The sequence below is a fragment of the Vulpes lagopus genome, chromosome 2 (assembly GCF_018345385.1).
Source record: "Vulpes lagopus strain Blue_001 chromosome 2, ASM1834538v1, whole genome shotgun sequence".
In the NCBI taxonomy this organism is placed as follows: Eukaryota; Metazoa; Chordata; class Mammalia; order Carnivora; family Canidae; genus Vulpes; species Vulpes lagopus.
Genome location: NC_054825.1, coordinates 157,146,548 through 157,163,420, shown reverse-complemented (window position 1 = coordinate 157,163,420; position 16,873 = coordinate 157,146,548). Strand labels below are relative to the sequence as shown.

Below are 16,873 nucleotides of genomic sequence, written 5' to 3'. Positions count from 1 at the left end.
TGAATAAATAAATAAATCTTAAAAAAAAGATGTGTATTTACATATACAATAGAATACTAATCATCCATAAAAAAGAATGACATATTCCCATTTGCAAAGATGTGGGTGGAACTAGAAAGTATTATTCTAAGTGAAATACTCAGAGAAAGACATGTACCATATGATTTCACTCACGTGGAACTTAAGAAACCAAACACAAGGGATGCCTGGGTGGCTTAGTGGTTGAGCGTCTGCCTTCAGCTTGGGGCAAGATCCAGGGGTCCTGGGATTGAGTCCCACATAGGGCTCCCTGTGGGGAGCCTGCTTCTCCCTCTGCCTGTGTCTCTACCTCTCTCTGTGTGTGTCTCTCATGAATAAAAAAAAGAAAAAGAAGAAAGAAAGAAGAAAGAGAAAGAAAGAAAGAAAGAAAGAAAGAAAGAAAGAAAGAAAAGAAAGAGAAAGAAAGAAGAAAGAAAGAAAGAAAGAAGAAAGAAAGAAAGAAAGAAAGAAAGAAAGAAAGAAAGAAAGAAAGAAAGAAAGAAGAAAGAAAAAAGAAAGAAAACACATGAACATAGTAGGGGGAAAAGAGGCAAACCAGAATACAGATTCTTTTTTAAAAAAAACATTTGTTGGGGCGCCTGGGTGGCTTAGCGGTTGGATGTCTGCCTTCAGCCCAGGGAGTAATCCTGGAGACCCGGGAATGGGTCCTGCAATGGGCTTCCTGCATGGAGCCTGCTTCTCCCTCTGCCTCTGCCTATGTCTCTGCCTCTCTCTGTGTGTCTCTCATGAATAAATAAATAAAATCCTTAAAATTTTGTTTGTTTGTTTGTTTGTTTGTTTATTTATTTATTTATTCAAGAGAGACAGAGAAAAAGGAAGAGACACAGGTAGAGAGAGAAGCCGGAGCCCCATGCGGGACTCATCCCAAACCAGGATAATGCCCTGAGACGCGGAAGGCAGACGCTCAACCACTGAGCCACCCAGGCGTCCCAACAAATTGGAATTTAAATAAAAACTAGGAAAAAAGGGGACGTCTGGGTAGCTCAGTGGTAGAGCGTCTGCCTTGGACTCAGGGCACGATCCTGGGGTCCTGGGATTGAGTCCCGCATGGAGCTCCCTGCAGGGAGCGTGATCTCCCTCTATGTCTTTGCCTCTGTGTCTCTCATGAATAAATAAAATCTTTTTTAAAAATTAGGCAAAAATCAGTGACTATGTAGTGATTCAAAGGTGGTGGCAGATAAAGCTCTGGGGAAACATCAATTGATGATGAAAAAATTAATACTTTAGAGAAATTTTAGCAGTGAAGTCTGAAAGGATGTAGAATTAATCTGAGCAGTTGACTACTAGAGTCACTAATCATTTTGCTTCCAAAGTGAAATTTTCTTCATTCTTTTTTTAAAAAAAGATTTTTATTTATTTGAGAGAGAGAGCGAGAGACCAAGCCTGGGTGAGGTGAGGGGCAGAGGGAAATGGAGAGGCAAACTCCCCACTGAACAAGGAGCCCAACACTGGGCTCAATCCCAGGACTCCGGGATTATGACCTGAGCCGAAGGCAGTTGCTTAACCGATTTAGCCATCCAGGGACCCAAAATTTTCTTCATTCTTTTTTTTTTTTTTTTTTTAAAGATTTTATTTATTTATTCACGAGAGGCACAGACAGAGAGGCAGAGACATAGGCAGAGGGAGAAGCAGGTTCCATGCAGGAAGCCCGATGCGAGACTGGATCCGGAACTCCAGGATCACATCCTGGGCTGAAGGCAGGTGATAAACCGCTGAGCCACCCGGGGATCCCCAAATTTTCTTCATTCTTAAAAACACTGAGCAATACCTGTGTGGAGTCAAAAAATAATGTAGACACTTGATAATAATCTTATATTATTATTGGTACAATAAAAATACTTGTTTTATGAAATAAACATTTTACCTTTTAAAAAAATACATACCTGGGGCGCCTGGGTAGCTCAGTCAGTTAAGCATCAGACTTTTGATTTCAGCTGAAGTCGTAATTCCAGTGTTGTGAGATTTATCTCCACAGCAGTCTCTGCATGGAGCATGGAGTCTGTTTAAGTTTCTTCCTCTCCCTTTGCCCCAATCCCTCCACTTGTGTGACCCCATGCTCTATCTCTCTCTCTCTCAAAAAACAAAAACAAAAACAAAACCCTAATTGAATAAAATTGTATATTTGAGATTTGCTGTAAAATATCCACATAAGTAAATGCTGTCTGTGTGATGTATTCACAGTCCTTGTTATTCTTCCCACTTTAATAATATTAATATATTTTTATATCTCTTCTAGAACCTTTCAAAAATGTATCCTTCCATCACTAATTTTGAGAGTTCTCTTACCACAATACTTTTTCTAAGAAAAGAAGTTTATTTAAGTATTTACTTAGCCTTTCATTTAATGGTATTATGTAAAGTCTTATTTTCTGTATTTTTAATTGTTTTTCAATATTCAAAAAATATTATTCCTCATATTGTCTAAACGAATGATGAATACCAGCCTTCCAGGGTACTGGATGAACAGCAGGAAACAACTTGGGTATCTGGGTGGCTCAGTCATTTGAGAGTTCAACTCTGGATTTAGGCTCAGGTCATGATCTGGAGGTCGTGGGATCGAGTTCTATGTTGGGCTCTGGGCTCAGCAGAGTCTCCTTGGGATTCTCTTTTTCCCTCTCACTCTGTCCCTCCCCTTCCACTCGCTCTCTCTTTAATAAATGTCTTTAAGAGGGATCCCTGGGTGGCTCAGCGGTTTAGTGTCTGCCTTCCGCCCAAGGCGTGATCCTGAAGATCTGGGATCGAGTCCTGCATCGGGCTCCTTGCATGGAGCCTGCCTCTCCCTCTGCCTGTGTCTCTGTCTCTCTCTCCCTCTCATGAATAAATGAATAAAATCTTTAAAAAAAAATCTCTTTAAGATAAAAATATTGCAGTGTGTTTTCAAAGTTTTAAATATTTTATTTATTTTTAAGTTTATTTGAGAGAGGTAGTGAAAGAGAGCACAAGTGGGAAGGAGAGGGAGAAGCAGGCTCACCGCTGATCAGGGAGCCTGATCAGGGGCTCTATCCCAGGGCTCTCGGATCATAACCTGAGCCCAAAGCAGATGCCCAACCGAGCCACCCAGGTCCCCATGTTTTCAAGTTTTATAAGTAAAATATTACTAAGCATGAACCACACCAGATAGAACAAAACAGTTTTTGAATATTTGCATTCACTGAAATTAAAAATTAATGGAAAAAATGGACGCCTGGGTGGCTCAGTGGTTGAGTGTCTGCCTTTGGCTCAGGGCATGATCCTGGAGTCCTGGGATCCAGTCCCGCATCAGGCTCCTGGCAGGGAATCTGCTTCTCCCTCTGCCTATGTCTCTGCCTCTCTCTGTCTCTCATGAATAAATAAATCTAAAAAAATTTAATAGAAAATGAAATGAAAGCTATATTATATAGAATGTAAAATATGGATGGTAATAATCTTAGCATGTTTTTAGCAGTGTTTCTGAACAAGAAATTCTTAGAGGAAAGAGATCATAAATTATGAAATGCTTTTCTCACAAACATTAGAAAAATGCATAACTTTGGAAATGTCACTGAATTTCTCAAATATACACTTAGTCTTTGGTTGAAACATTATTTTAAGTCCATTTCCCCTTACCCAATATTGACATCATCTTTCATAAAAATAATATTCAAGCATGACTTATAATTTGGAGTTTGTTAGTGTGGCCTGCAAAGGTAAAGACGTGTGGGAAAACTATCCAGAATGCCAAACATGTAAAATTTTATATATCTTTTCTAATATTGTTTTACAAGCCACGTTTTACACAGTAGGGAGAAAAAGAACTTTTTTCTCCCAAAATTTCCAAAATGATGATTCAATTCTGGATTAATTAAGTCAATAATACCTGCTTTCATTTTGCAAATGAGTAAATGAAATGAAATAAAGAGTAATTAGCGTTAAAATATTGAAGAGATGCCTCACTCTTGGGAAACAAACTTCTAGACTGATAATAACCCAATTGTGGGATAGGGGAATTATGTCCCACTATCAATTTTAATTGACATCCTATAGTCACTGATTAGTAAATTCCACCAAGGGAATGGGGAGGAGAAAAAAAATTAAGGTTTTATTTATTCATTCATGAGAGACAGAGAGAGAGAGAGAGAGAGAGAGAGAGAGAGAGAGAGAGAGAGAGGCAGAGACAACACAGGCAGAAGAAGAAGCAAGCTCCATGCAGGGAGCCCGATATGGGACTTGATCCTGGGACCCAAGGATCATGCTCTGGACCTAAGGCAGGCACTCAACCACTTAGCCACCCAGGTGTCCCTTAAAAAAATTTTTTTTAAAGATTTTATTTATTTATTCATGGGAGACACAGAGAGAGGCAGAGACACAGGCAGAGGGAGAGAAGCAGGCTCCATGTAGGAAGCTGGAAGGGAGACTCGTTCTGGGTCTCTGGGATCACACCCTGAGCCAAAGGCTCAACTGCTGAGCCATCCAGGCATCCCCCCTAAAAATTTTAATTAAAAAAAAATAGAAGGTCCTTAACTTGGGAAAGGTCCTTAATTTAAAAAAAATAGAAGGTCCTTAACTTGGCTGGCTCAGTCTGTAGAGAATGTGACTCTTGAATTTGGGGTCCTGAGTTCAAGCCCCATATTGGGCATAGAGCTTACTTAAAAGAAAAAGGACTAGGTAGATTTATATGACATCATATCCATTCCAATAACACACTGTGGTTGGGGGAGGCAATAATCATACATGGTTTCTTTCTTTTTTTTTTTTTAAGATTTTATTTATTCATTCATGAGAGATAGAGAGAGAGGGAGGCAGAGACATAGGCAGAGGGAGAAGCAGGCTCCATGCAGGGAGCCTGATGCAGGACTCCATCCAGGGACTCCAGGATCACAACCTGAGCCGAAGACAGACAGATGCTCAACCGCTGAGCCACCCAGGCATCCCTCATACATGGTTTCTGTCCAGAAATTCCTTTGTGGACTTTACTCTCACCTGTAAGCCTCCTATAGAATAAGATTCCTATGATATTTCCCTCTCAATTTTCATTTGACTTTTAAGTTGTAACAATACATAGATCATCAAGTCTAGTAATTGTATATTTTTTTTACTGCCCTCAAGCCATGTTACCAATATGATTCAAAGTAGACTTGGGGTCCCTTCTGCAAGGTCATGAGACCCTGAACTTCCCATCAATTAGTCATAATCTTCTGCATTTCCTTGCCTGGTTATAATCAGAAGAGGTTCTGAGAGGATTATAGAAGCCTCTTTTTTATAGTCTTAATATTTTATTTTATTTTATTTTATTAAAGATTTTATTTATTCATGAGAGAGAGAGAGAGAGAGAGAGAGAGGCCGAGACACAGGCAGTGGGAAAAGCAGGCTCCATACAGGGAGCCCAATATATGACTTGGTCCCGGGACTCCAGGATCACATCCTGGGCCGAAGGCAGGTGCTAAACCACTGAGCCACCCAGGGATCCCCTAGTCTTAACATTTTAAATAATTTTTTTTTTTAATTTTTTTTTTTTTTAATTTTTTATTTATTTATGATAGTCACAGAGAGAGAGAGAGAGGCAGAGACACAGGCGGAGGGAGAAGCAGGCTCCATGCACCGGGAGCCTGATGTGGGATTCGATCCCGGGTCTCCAGGATCGTGCCCTGGGCCAAAGGCAGGCGCTAAACCGCTGCGCCACCCAGGGATCCCTAGTCTTAACATTTTAAAAGTTCATTATGACTAAGATGAATTGGGAAAATTTGTTCCAGTACTTTGAACAGATTACCAGTTTCTTTGAGTGATCCATGAAAATTTTATTTTATTTTATTTTTTTTAATTTTTTTTTAATTTATTTATGATAGTCACAGAGAGAGAGAGAGAGAGGCAGAGACACAGGCAGAGGGAGAAGCGGGCTCCATGCACCGGGAGCCCGACGTGGGATTCGATCCCGGGTCTCCAGGATCGCGCCCTGGGCCAAAGGCAGGCGCCAAACCGCTGCGCCACCCAGGGATCCCCATGAAAATTTTAGTAACTATTCCATCTACCTTCTCTTTTTATTATCTATTTAAAAGATTTATTTATTTATGATAGACATAGAGAGAGAGAGAGAGAGGTAGAGACACAGGAGGAGGGAGAAGCAGGCTCCATGCTGGGAGCCCAGCGCGGGACTCAATCCCAGGACTCCAGGATCGTGTCCTGGGCCAAAGGCAGGCGCCAAACTGCTGAGCCACCCAGGGATCCCTACCTTCTCCTTTTAAAAGATGTCACTTTTAATTAACCACCTGAACATCTTTATCTAATTCAGTTATTCTGAGATTGCTTCCATGTCTTTTATTTATAGTTACCTTTTTTTCTGAAGAATCCTTATCTTTCTCCCAACATTAAACCCCAAGAGAGTTGAACAAAGAGATGCATAGCATCATGCCTCACATATGTCTCCCCTTTTATTGTGGCAATCATCAGCTGGCTCAGAGGGATGGCGATAGAAGGTATGGTATCATACTGAACCACAGGTTGTAATCTACAGCTTTGAGAGCCTCTAGCTGCCTCTCTGATGCTTTTATTTTTACTAGAATAAGGGGGGGGGGTACAGCCAAGGAACCACACTCTTGGCTGACATCCTGTTTGTATTTGATTTACAATCTATTTAGCATGGACCTACAAACTCCAGTTGTCACTTAACGTTTTTCCTCCTCTTTCTGGGTGCAGCATTTCTGCATATGGAACCCAAGGATGGTCTGGAAACCAACCTGTTGACAAAAATCCTTCCTTATCAGCCTCTGTCATCTTTCTTCCTGTGCAATACATCATTTTTTAAAAAGTAGGCTCCACACTCAATGGGGGGGAGGAGGGCTTGAACTCACGATCCCTGAGATCAAGAGTCACATGCTCTACCAGTGAGCCAGCCAGGCAGTCTCCTCTTAGGCATTATTATTTGAACTAGAATCAAGGGTTGTATCAAATATCCCATCCTCATCACCAACTGCAAATGTCTCACAAGTACTGTAATTAAAATACTTGCAAGACTCCACAGAACATATTCATGTGAGGTTTTCTTAAAAGCAAAGGATGTAACATAGCAAGAGAAAGAAAATGCAGGACCATATTGGAGTCAAATATCCAGGCAGTTTCCCAGATTCTTATTCACACACTCTTGTGTGATTCACTCCCAGATTAAGCCACAAATATGTGAGTGATGAACCCTGGCTTCCAGAGAGTCAGAAGATCCCAGCAGGAGTTTTTATGTATTTCTGGAAATACAGTCAAGCTGGACTATCTAACCATTATGCCAGTTGGAAACCATCAGCAAAACAAACTGGGACTTGGTATGGTCAGGAAATTTTTGGATATTATTATTATTATTTTTAAAAGATTTTATTTATTTATTCTTGAGAGACACACACACAGAGAGAGAGAGAGAGACAGAGAGAGAGAGAGAGAAAGGCAGAGACACAGGCAGAGGGAGAAGCAGGCTCCACGCAAGGAGCCCGATGTGGGACCCAATCCTGGGTCTCCAGAATCACGCCCCAGGCTGAAGGTGGCACTAAACCCCTGATCCACCCGGGCTGCCCAATTTTTGGATATTAAACAATACATAATAAATCCCATGGGCCGGGCACCCCCGGTGGCGCAGCGGTTTAGCGCTGCCTGCAGCCCAGGGTGTGATCCTGGAGACGCAGGATCAAGTCTGGCGTCGGGCTCCCTGCATGGAGCCCGCTTCTCCTTCTGCCTGTGTCTCTGCCTCTCAGTCTCTCTCTCTCTCTCTGAATAAATAAATTAAAAAAAAAAATCTTTAAAAAAAATAATAAATCCCACGGGCCTTATCTTAACAGAGTGTCAAAGCCAGATACTCAGAAGTCACTAGAAATAAAGCTAGAAATTTTTTAGTGCAATTTTATTTTATTTTATTTTTAAGATTGTATTTATTTATTCATGACAGACACAGACAGAGAGAGAGAGGCAGAGACACAGGCAGAGGGAGAAGCAGGCTCCACACAGGGAGCCCGATGTGGGACTTGATCCTGGGTCTCCAGGATCACATCCCGGGCTGAAGGTGGCGCTAAACCACTGGGCCAGCAGGGCTGCCCTTTTTAGTGCAATTTTAAACCAATTCTAGAAACAAAGGCACAATATATCAAAATGTGGGGAATGCTGCTAACATAGGAATTACAGGGAAACTTACAAAATGACTATGTTAGAAGAGAGTTCTCAAATAAATAAGAGTCCTCCTTAAAAAAATAGGAAAAAGACAAATTAAATCCTATAGGCAACCCTGTTTACTCCATCATCTCTGTCCGAGCACCTTGGGAGTAGTCCTGCCTCAGTGGCAGCATAAATTGGCAACTAATGAAAGCGGTTTCTATATGAGTTACTAAGAACATTGAATAAGTCACAAAAACTACATCCCTAGAATCCCAGATCTCCTTTCTGTCACCCAGTTTCCTGCTAGCATAGAAATAGTTCTGACCCGAGGCATCTCGAGTTGAAGGGAATCCACAAAATATTTAGATTAATTTGCCTGCAAGTGATCTTGGCCACAGGAGACATAGCTCTGGAAGTCCTGAAAATTTCTGTACTCTTCTCATCCTGTTCACCACAGTATGGGAATACTGTGAGCAGGTACCTTTCACGGTACCTTCTACTGTGCTGCAATGTCTCTAACTCCTTATTAGTCACACTTTGGTTTCTGTATCCATTACAGTTCCCACCTGGCTCCTGTAGGTTTTCCCACCAGTGACATCTGTCTACTGAATTCTGAACTCAGGCTTCCTGTCAGGTACCAGAGGCCAGTCTCCTTTTAACAGTACTTGGTGATATGAACAGTCCAGGGGAAAAGGGACCAAACTCATTCTGCTTCCAGATGCACTGGAGATTGTCACAACCACATCTCCACATAGTTACTTATGGACCCACAAATTAAACTAGCACCCAGGCTGTCATGACAGGCCTCACAAAGCTCCTAAGTCTTTCCTAAAAGACCTTAGGTAGCAACACAAATTAGGCCAAACCTGGAGTGAGAGCTTTTTTCTGCCATCATAGTCTCCTCTCTGAGACATGGAAAACTGAGGACTCTTACAACTTTATCCTTTCATGTTGTTAGAATACAACTGTGTTCTCAACACTACACACAATGAGCAGGACCTTCCATATTAAAAATAGCTCAAAGAATAAGTACTTCATTATTGTAGAAACATGAGTGATGTGAGGCATGTGGTTCCAAGGCTAGAGGACATGAGACTGTATACATCCACAGGAGTCTCACACAAGATGAAAAAGTCCATGAAAATCAACCTTTGCAAGCTATCTGGAAAACGCATCTTGTGTGCTGATTCTTTCCATGACTAACTCAGACAGAGGGGGGCAAATGAAAAAGTCCATGAAAAGCAACCTTTGCAAGCTACCTGGAAAACCCATCCTGTGTGCTGATTCTTTCCATGCCTAACTCGGACAGAAGGGGGCATGGGACACGGGGGCCAATCACGACTCCTTATAAAGCCTGTGGAGATAGCAAAGAAGTCTGCCTGCCTGAGCATGCCAGAGTGACTGACATGCACTCGAAGACTCCCCCAGATGGTAACAGCAGGACAGCTCTTGCCATTGGCAAAGGGACTCAGCAGTTTACAATGTACAACACAGCTCCTGAAAGTACCAGACATAGCAGGCACTCACAAGGAATCTCCCTAGCACAGATGTTTGTGTCTATGAGGTACTACTTTTAAATGATGGCATACTCTCAGAACTTCACTCTGGGGAGAGCTATTGGGCTGAATAAGGAGATGGCACCTTCCCTGTACCGCTACAGCCTTTCTCCAGCGTGGACTTTTCAGGGCTGAATAAGGTCTGGTCTTTGGGTAAAGGCTGTCTTATGTTCTTAGCACCCATAATCACTGCTAGGAATTCTCAAGTGAACAGTAAGTTGGGGGCACTGGCTAAAGGATTTCCCATATCTGATGTAGTATTAAGGCTTTTCTCCAGTATGAATCTTCTGGTGGAGAACAAGTGTGTGTTTACGGTTGAACTCTTTTCCACATTTGCTGCACACGTAAGGCCGTTCACCAGTATGAACTTTCCAGTGCCGAATAAGATTTGGCCTTTGGGTAAAGGCTTTCCCACATCTGCTGCACTCATAAGGGTTTTCTCCAGAGTGAACCTTCTGGTGCTGAACAAGTTTAGAGATGCAGCTAAAGGCTTTCCCACATCTGCTGCACTCATAATCACTGCTGTGAATTCTCCAATGTACATTGAGGTGGGAACTCTGGCTGAAGGCCTTCCCACATTCACTGCACTCATAAGGCCTTTCTCCAGTGTGAGTTCTCTGGTGCAGAACAAGTGTATGTTTGCGACTGAACTCTTTCCCACACGTGCTACATACATAAGGCCTTGCTCCTGTGTGAACTTCTTGGTGTCTAATGAGGTTAGACTTACTACTAAAGAATTTTCCACAATTACTGCACTGATAGAGTCTTTCTCCAGTGTGAACTCGCCTGTGTTCGATAAGGCCAGAGATTTGTCGAAAGAACTTCCCACATTCACTGCATTCATAAGGCCTTTCTCCAGTGTGGATGGTCTTGTGTTTAAAGAGGTCACAGCTCTGACTAAAGAACTTCCCACATTTGCTGCATGCATAAGGCCTTTCTCCAGTGTGGATTCTCTGATGCCGAGTAAGTGTGTCCTTGCGGGTGAATAATTTCCCACATTCGATGCACCTGTGCTGCTGCTGCTGTCTAAAGTGAAGGGCTCCCCCAAGCCTGGTGCTCTTGTGGGGCTTAGGGTTCACATGGGGAACTTGGTGCAGGGGAAGGCTGGAGGTGGCTGGAAAGCCCACTCTACCCTCACCATACACAAGGGTCTTCTCTGGTACACAGAACTGGTGGCTTTTCATGGAGTCCCTGCCCTCACCTCCTCTGAAGGATTTATCTCCAGTGTGGCGCTGATGAAGATTCGCACTGAGCCAGAAGTGTTTCCAACTTGCCCCACATGGCTGTGGTTTCAGCCCGGCTTCTCCCACCTCATGTTCAGGCAGGTGTAAGATTCCTCTCAGTCTGGAGCCAGATCCGCCACATGGGTGGGTCTTCAGACTGGCCACAGGAGTCCTGACCTGTGACAGTCCCTCTAAAGAAACACTCTGCTCGTCCTCCACTGCACACCGACAACCTGAAAGCAGACAAGTACTGCTGATGTGCATGTTAGATTTCTGTGGAGGGGCAACCCTGCTGTCAATGTGTGTATGACACACCCAGGAACACATCATAGGGACTGTTTATAGGACAAGAGAGCTAGGGATGGGTTGAGGAAGGAGATGCAATGCAGAACTGGGTCTCTGAAGGTCACTCAATGAAAGGGGCCTCCTGAAGACAGGGATATGGGGATAGAGTACAGCAAGTGGCTTCCAGTAGGTATCTGGCTGTGAAGACCGGCAAGTGCTATGCAGAAGAGCAGGTGCAGGCCCAGGAAGGTCCACTTACAAGTGTATAGCTGGTGCTCAAGGATTATTTAGGGATATGTGTGCATCTCATGACACATTAAGTGTAGGCCAATGCTGGAGAACAATGTAGACTGAGCAGGAGTGTGGCCTGGGTATAGGGCTGATGGAAGATGGCAAGCGGCTAGAAGTCAGACAGGAGATAAGCTGCAATGTCAAGAATGGAGAAGGATGGGTAGAAATTTTGTGTAGCCACCAGCCTTGAAGCTGAACACTGGTGTGAAAAGTTAGTATAGCTAGTTTTGAATCCAATCTTGATATCATCCCCTTTCCTCATATCTACTCACCAGGTCCAGGTCCCTTCTGAGCCTCTCTCTCTGTGGCTGGGTTCATATTCACCTGTTCAGGCATCTGGGGATCTTTCCTTGGGTTCAGTTGAGTGACTAAGTGAGATTGTGAGGATGCAATTCCTAAGGGAGACATAGGACAGGTGAGCATCCTATAACACTGAACAATGCATCCTATGACACTCCCATAAGTTTAAAAAAAAAATTACAAAAAAAAAAAAACCTTGGCGGGGGGGCGGTGCCAACTGGGTGGCTGGTTGGTTGAGTGTCTGCCTCTTGGTTTTGACTCAGATCATGATTCAGGGTCATGGGATCATAGGGTCCTGCATTCAGTGTGGAACCTGCCTGGTATTCTCTCTCTCTCTCTCTCTCCCTCTACCCCTTCTCCCTGCTCATGCTCTCTTTGTTTCTCTCTCTAAAATGAATAAAGTCTTTTAAAAAATTTTTTAAAAACCTTGAAGGAAGGTTTTGGAGAAACAGCACAAAGGTCCCCTTAAGTAGTGACTATGTGAGTGCCTGTAACTCCTGGTACAATTAAGTTCCAGATGGGACGCTTGAGTGGCTTAGTGGTTAAGCATCTGCCTTTGGCTCAGGGCGTGATCCTGGAGTCCCAGGATCAAGTCTCACATTGGCCTCTCTGCATGGAGCCTGCTTCTCCCTCTTCCTATGTCTCTGCCTCTCTGTGTCTCTCATGAATAAATAAATAAAATCTTAAAAAAAAAAAATTAAGTCCCAGAAAATGTCACCCGGAGAAAGGGAGCAGAACCTTAGGCACAGAGGTGCTCTAATTCTGGACAGATTTAACAGGCTTGAAAATGACCAAGACTGTGGGATTGACTGGCAAACCATACCTTGTAACTCCCAATACCCTTTTTGATGGTTTAGGCTGGTAGTAGAGGTGAGAAATTGACATCTGCATTACCCCTAGACAGGTAAGGAAGCGTGCTATGATTGACCATGGAAGGAAGAGCTTGGAGAAAAAAAGAGAAAGAGTGGTATTTTGGATGAGATTACAGGAGGTAAAAGTGAAAATTTCCGATCACATTTTAAAAAAAGTTCTGAGAAATAAGGAGCATATTCTTAGGAGAAGACACAAGATTGTATTTATTTATTCATGACAGACACAGACAGAGAGAGAGAGGCAGAGACACAGGCAGAGGGAGAAGCAGGCTCCACACAGGGAGCCCGATGTGGGACTTGATCCTGGGTCTCCAGGATCACATCCCGGGCTGAAGGTGGCGCTAAACCACTGGGCCAGCAGGGCTGCCCTTTTTAGTGCAATTTTAAACCAATTCTAGAAACAAAGGCACAATATATCAAAATGTGGGGAATGCTGCTAACATAGGAATTACAGGGAAACTTACAAAATGACTATGTTAGAAGAGAGTTCTCAAATAAATAAGAGTCCTCCTTAAAAAAATAGGAAAAAGACAAATTAAATCCTATAGGCAACCCTGTTTACTCCATCATCTCTGTCCGAGCACCTTGGGAGTAGTCCTGCCTCAGTGGCAGCATAAATTGGCAACTAATGAAAGCGGTTTCTATATGAGTTACTAAGAACATTGAATAAGTCACAAAAACTACATCCCTAGAATCCCAGATCTCCTTTCTGTCACCCAGTTTCCTGCTAGCATAGAAATAGTTCTGACCCGAGGCATCTCGAGTTGAAGGGAATCCACAAAATATTTAGATTAATTTGCCTGCAAGTGATCTTGGCCACAGGAGACATAGCTCTGGAAGTCCTGAAAATTTCTGTACTCTTCTCATCCTGTTCACCACAGTATGGGAATACTGTGAGCAGGTACCTTTCACGGTACCTTCTACTGTGCTGCAATGTCTCTAACTCCTTATTAGTCACACTTTGGTTTCTGTATCCATTACAGTTCCCACCTGGCTCCTGTAGGTTTTCCCACCAGTGACATCTGTCTACTGAATTCTGAACTCAGGCTTCCTGTCAGGTACCAGAGGCCAGTCTCCTTTTAACAGTACTTGGTGATATGAACAGTCCAGGGGAAAAGGGACCAAACTCATTCTGCTTCCAGATGCACTGGAGATTGTCACAACCACATCTCCACATAGTTACTTATGGACCCACAAATTAAACTAGCACCCAGGCTGTCATGACAGGCCTCACAAAGCTCCTAAGTCTTTCCTAAAAGACCTTAGGTAGCAACACAAATTAGGCCAAACCTGGAGTGAGAGCTTTTTTCTGCCATCATAGTCTCCTCTTTGAGACATGGAAAACTGAGGACTCTTACAACTTTATCCTTTCATGTTGTTAGAATACAACTGTGTTCTCAACACTACACACAATGAGCAGGACCTTCCATATTAAAAATAGCTCAAAGAATAAGTACTTCATTATTGTAGAAACATGAGTGATGTGAGGCATGTGGTTCCAAGGCTAGAGGACATGAGACTGTATACATCCACAGGAGTCTCACACAAGATGAAAAAGTCCATGAAAATCAACCTTTGCAAGCTATCTGGAAAACGCATCTTGTGTGCTGATTCTTTCCATGACTAACTCAGACAGAGGGGGGCAAATGAAAAAGTCCATGAAAAGCAACCTTTGCAAGCTACCTGGAAAACCCATCCTGTGTGCTGATTCTTTCCATGCCTAACTCGGACAGAAGGGGGCATGGGACACGGGGGCCAATCACGACTCCTTATAAAGCCTGTGGAGATAGCAAAGAAGTCTGCCTGCCTGAGCATGCCAGAGTGACTGACATGCACTCGAAGACTCCCCCAGATGGTAACAGCAGGACAGCTCTTGCCATTGGCAAAGGGACTCAGCAGTTTACAATGTACAACACAGCTCCTGAAAGTACCAGACATAGCAGGCACTCACAAGGAATCTCCCTAGCACAGATGTTTGTGTCTATGAGGTACTACTTTTAAATGATGGCATACTCTCAGAACTTCACTCTGGGAAGAGCTATTGGGCTGAATAAGGAGATGGCACCTTCCCTGTACCGCTACAGCCTTTCTCCAGTGTGGACTTTTCAGGGCTGAATAAGGTCTGGTCTTTGGGTAAAGGCTGTCTTATGTTCTTAGCACCCATAATCACTGCTAGGAATTCTCAAGTGAACAGTAAGTTGGGGGCACTGGCTAAAGGATTTCCCATATCTGATGTAGTATTAAGGCTTTTCTCCAGTATGAATCTTCTGGTGGAGAACAAGTGTGTGTTTACGGTTGAACTCTTTTCCACATTTGCTGCACACGTAAGGCCGTTCACCAGTATGAACTTTCCAGTGCCGAATAAGATTTGGCCTTTGGGTAAAGGCTTTCCCACATCTGCTGCACTCATAAGGGTTTTCTCCAGAGTGAACCTTCTGGTGCTGAACAAGTTTAGAGATGCAGCTAAAGGCTTTCCCACATCTGCTGCACTCATAATCACTGCTGTGAATTCTCCAATGTACATTGAGGTGGGAACTCTGGCTGAAGGCCTTCCCACATTCACTGCACTCATAAGGCCTTTCTCCAGTGTGAGTTCTCTGGTGCAGAACAAGTGTATGTTTGCGACTGAACTCTTTCCCACACGTGCTACATACATAAGGCCTTGCTCCTGTGTGAACTTCTTGGTGTCTAATGAGGTTAGACTTACTACTAAAGAATTTTCCACAATTACTGCACTGATAGAGTCTTTCTCCAGTGTGAACTCGCCTGTGTTCGATAAGGCCAGAGATTTGTCGAAAGAACTTCCCACATTCACTGCATTCATAAGGCCTTTCTCCAGTGTGGATGGTCTTGTGTTTAAAGAGGTCACAGCTCTGACTAAAGAACTTCCCACATTTGCTGCATGCATAAGGCCTTTCTCCAGTGTGGATTCTCTGATGCCGAGTAAGTGTGTCCTTGCGGGTGAATAATTTCCCACATTCGATGCACCTGTGCTGCTGCTGCTGTCTAAAGTGAAGGGCTCCCCCAAGCCTGGTGCTCTTGTGGGGCTTAGTGTTCACATGGGGAACTTGGTGCAGGGGAAGGCTGGAGGTGGCTGGAAAGCCCACTCTACCCTCACCATACACAAGGGTCTTCTCTGGTACACAGAACTGGTAGCTTTTCATGGAGTCCCTGCCCTCACCTCCTCTGAAGGATTTATCTCCAGTGTGGCGCTGATGAAGATTCGCACTGAGCCAGAAGTGTTTCCAACTTGCCCCACATGGCTGTGGTTTCAGCCCGGCTTCTCCCACCTCATGTTCAGGCAGGTGTAAGATTCCTCTCAGTCTGGAGCCAGATCCGCCACATGGGTGGGTCTTCAGACTGGCCACAGGAGTCCTGACCTGTGACAGTCCCTCTAAAGAAACACTCTGCTCGTCCTCCACTGCATACCGACAACCTGAAAGCAGACAAGTACTGCTGATGTGCATGTTAGATTTCTGTGGAGGGGCAACCCTGCTGTCAATGTGTGTATGACACACCCAGGAACACATCAGAGGGACTGTTTATAGGACAAGAGAGCTAGGGATGGGTTGAGGAAGGAGATGCAATGCAGAACTGGGTCTCTGAAGGTCACTCAATGAAAGGGGCCTCCTGAAGACAGGGATATGGGGATAGAGTACAGCAAGTGGCTTCCAGTAGGTATCTGGCTGTGAAGACCGGCAAGTGCTATGCAGAAGGGCAGGTGCAGGCCCAGGAAGGTCCACTTACAAGTGTATAGCTGGTGCTCAAGGATTATTTAGGGATATGTGTGCATCTCATGACACATTAAGTGTAGGCCAATGCTGGAGAACAATGTAGACTGAGCAGGAGTGTGGCCTGGGTATAGGGCTGATGGAAGATGGCAAGCGGCTAGAAGTCAGACAGGAGATAAGCTGCAATGTCAAGAATGGAGAAGGATGGGTAGAAATTTTGTGTAGCCACCAGCCTTGAAGCTGAACACTGGTGTGAAAAGTTAGTATAGCTAGTTTTGAATCCAATCTTGATATCATCCCCTTTCCTCATATCTACTCACCAGGTCCAGGTCCCTTCTGAGCCTCTCTCTCTGTGGCTGGGTTCATATTCACCTGTTCAGGCATCTGGGGATCTTTCCTTGGGTTCAGTTGAGTGACTAAGTGAGATTGTGAGGATGCAATTCCTAAGGGAGACATAGGACAGGTGAGCATCCTATAACACTGAACAATGCATC

At 43.8% G+C, this 16,873-nt stretch overlaps 2 protein-coding genes across 5 annotated transcripts in view; both read right to left on the bottom strand.

Moving 5' to 3' along the window:
* Positions 1–7,728: 7,728 nt before the first annotated feature.
* On the bottom strand, positions 7,729–14,812 carry LOC121478600 (zinc finger protein 671-like). Its single transcript, XM_041733706.1, has 3 exons — positions 14,725–14,812; positions 11,749–11,871; positions 7,729–11,133 (listed from the first exon to the last, which is right to left on the bottom strand). The coding sequence occupies exons 1-3, from the start codon at positions 14,810–14,812 to the stop codon at positions 9,938–9,940; spliced, it is 1,407 nt and encodes a 468-aa protein (XP_041589640.1). The 3' UTR covers positions 7,729–9,937.
* LOC121484174 (zinc finger protein 671-like) overlaps positions 12,903–16,873 on the bottom strand; it is a 41,597-nt gene continuing 37,626 nt past the window's right edge. For all 4 annotated transcript variants that reach the window (XM_041743030.1, XM_041743032.1, XM_041743029.1 and 1 more), the window contains 2 exons: positions 16,700–16,822; positions 12,903–16,084 (listed from right to left, as the gene is read on the bottom strand). In XM_041743030.1, coding sequence (XP_041598964.1) covers positions 14,889–16,084; positions 16,700–16,822 — 1,319 coding nt within the window. In that variant the 3' untranslated portion in view covers positions 12,903–14,888. The remainder of the gene's footprint in view (positions 16,085–16,699; positions 16,823–16,873) is intronic.

Bases quoted from the DNA above. Each gene is read 5' to 3' on its own strand.
- LOC121478600 (XM_041733706.1), bottom strand. From the start codon at position 14,812: ATGGGTGCTAAGAACATAAGACAGCCTTTACCCAAAGACCAGACCTTA. The intron at 11,872-14,724 runs GTACAGGGAAGG...TGTCTCCCTTAG, and splicing joins ACTGGAGAAAGGCTGTAGCG to GAATTGCATCCTCACAATCT. The intron at 11,134-11,748 runs GTGAGTAGATAT...GTCTGCTTTCAG, and splicing joins TCAGAAGGGACCTGGACCTG to GTTGTCGGTGTGCAGTGGAG.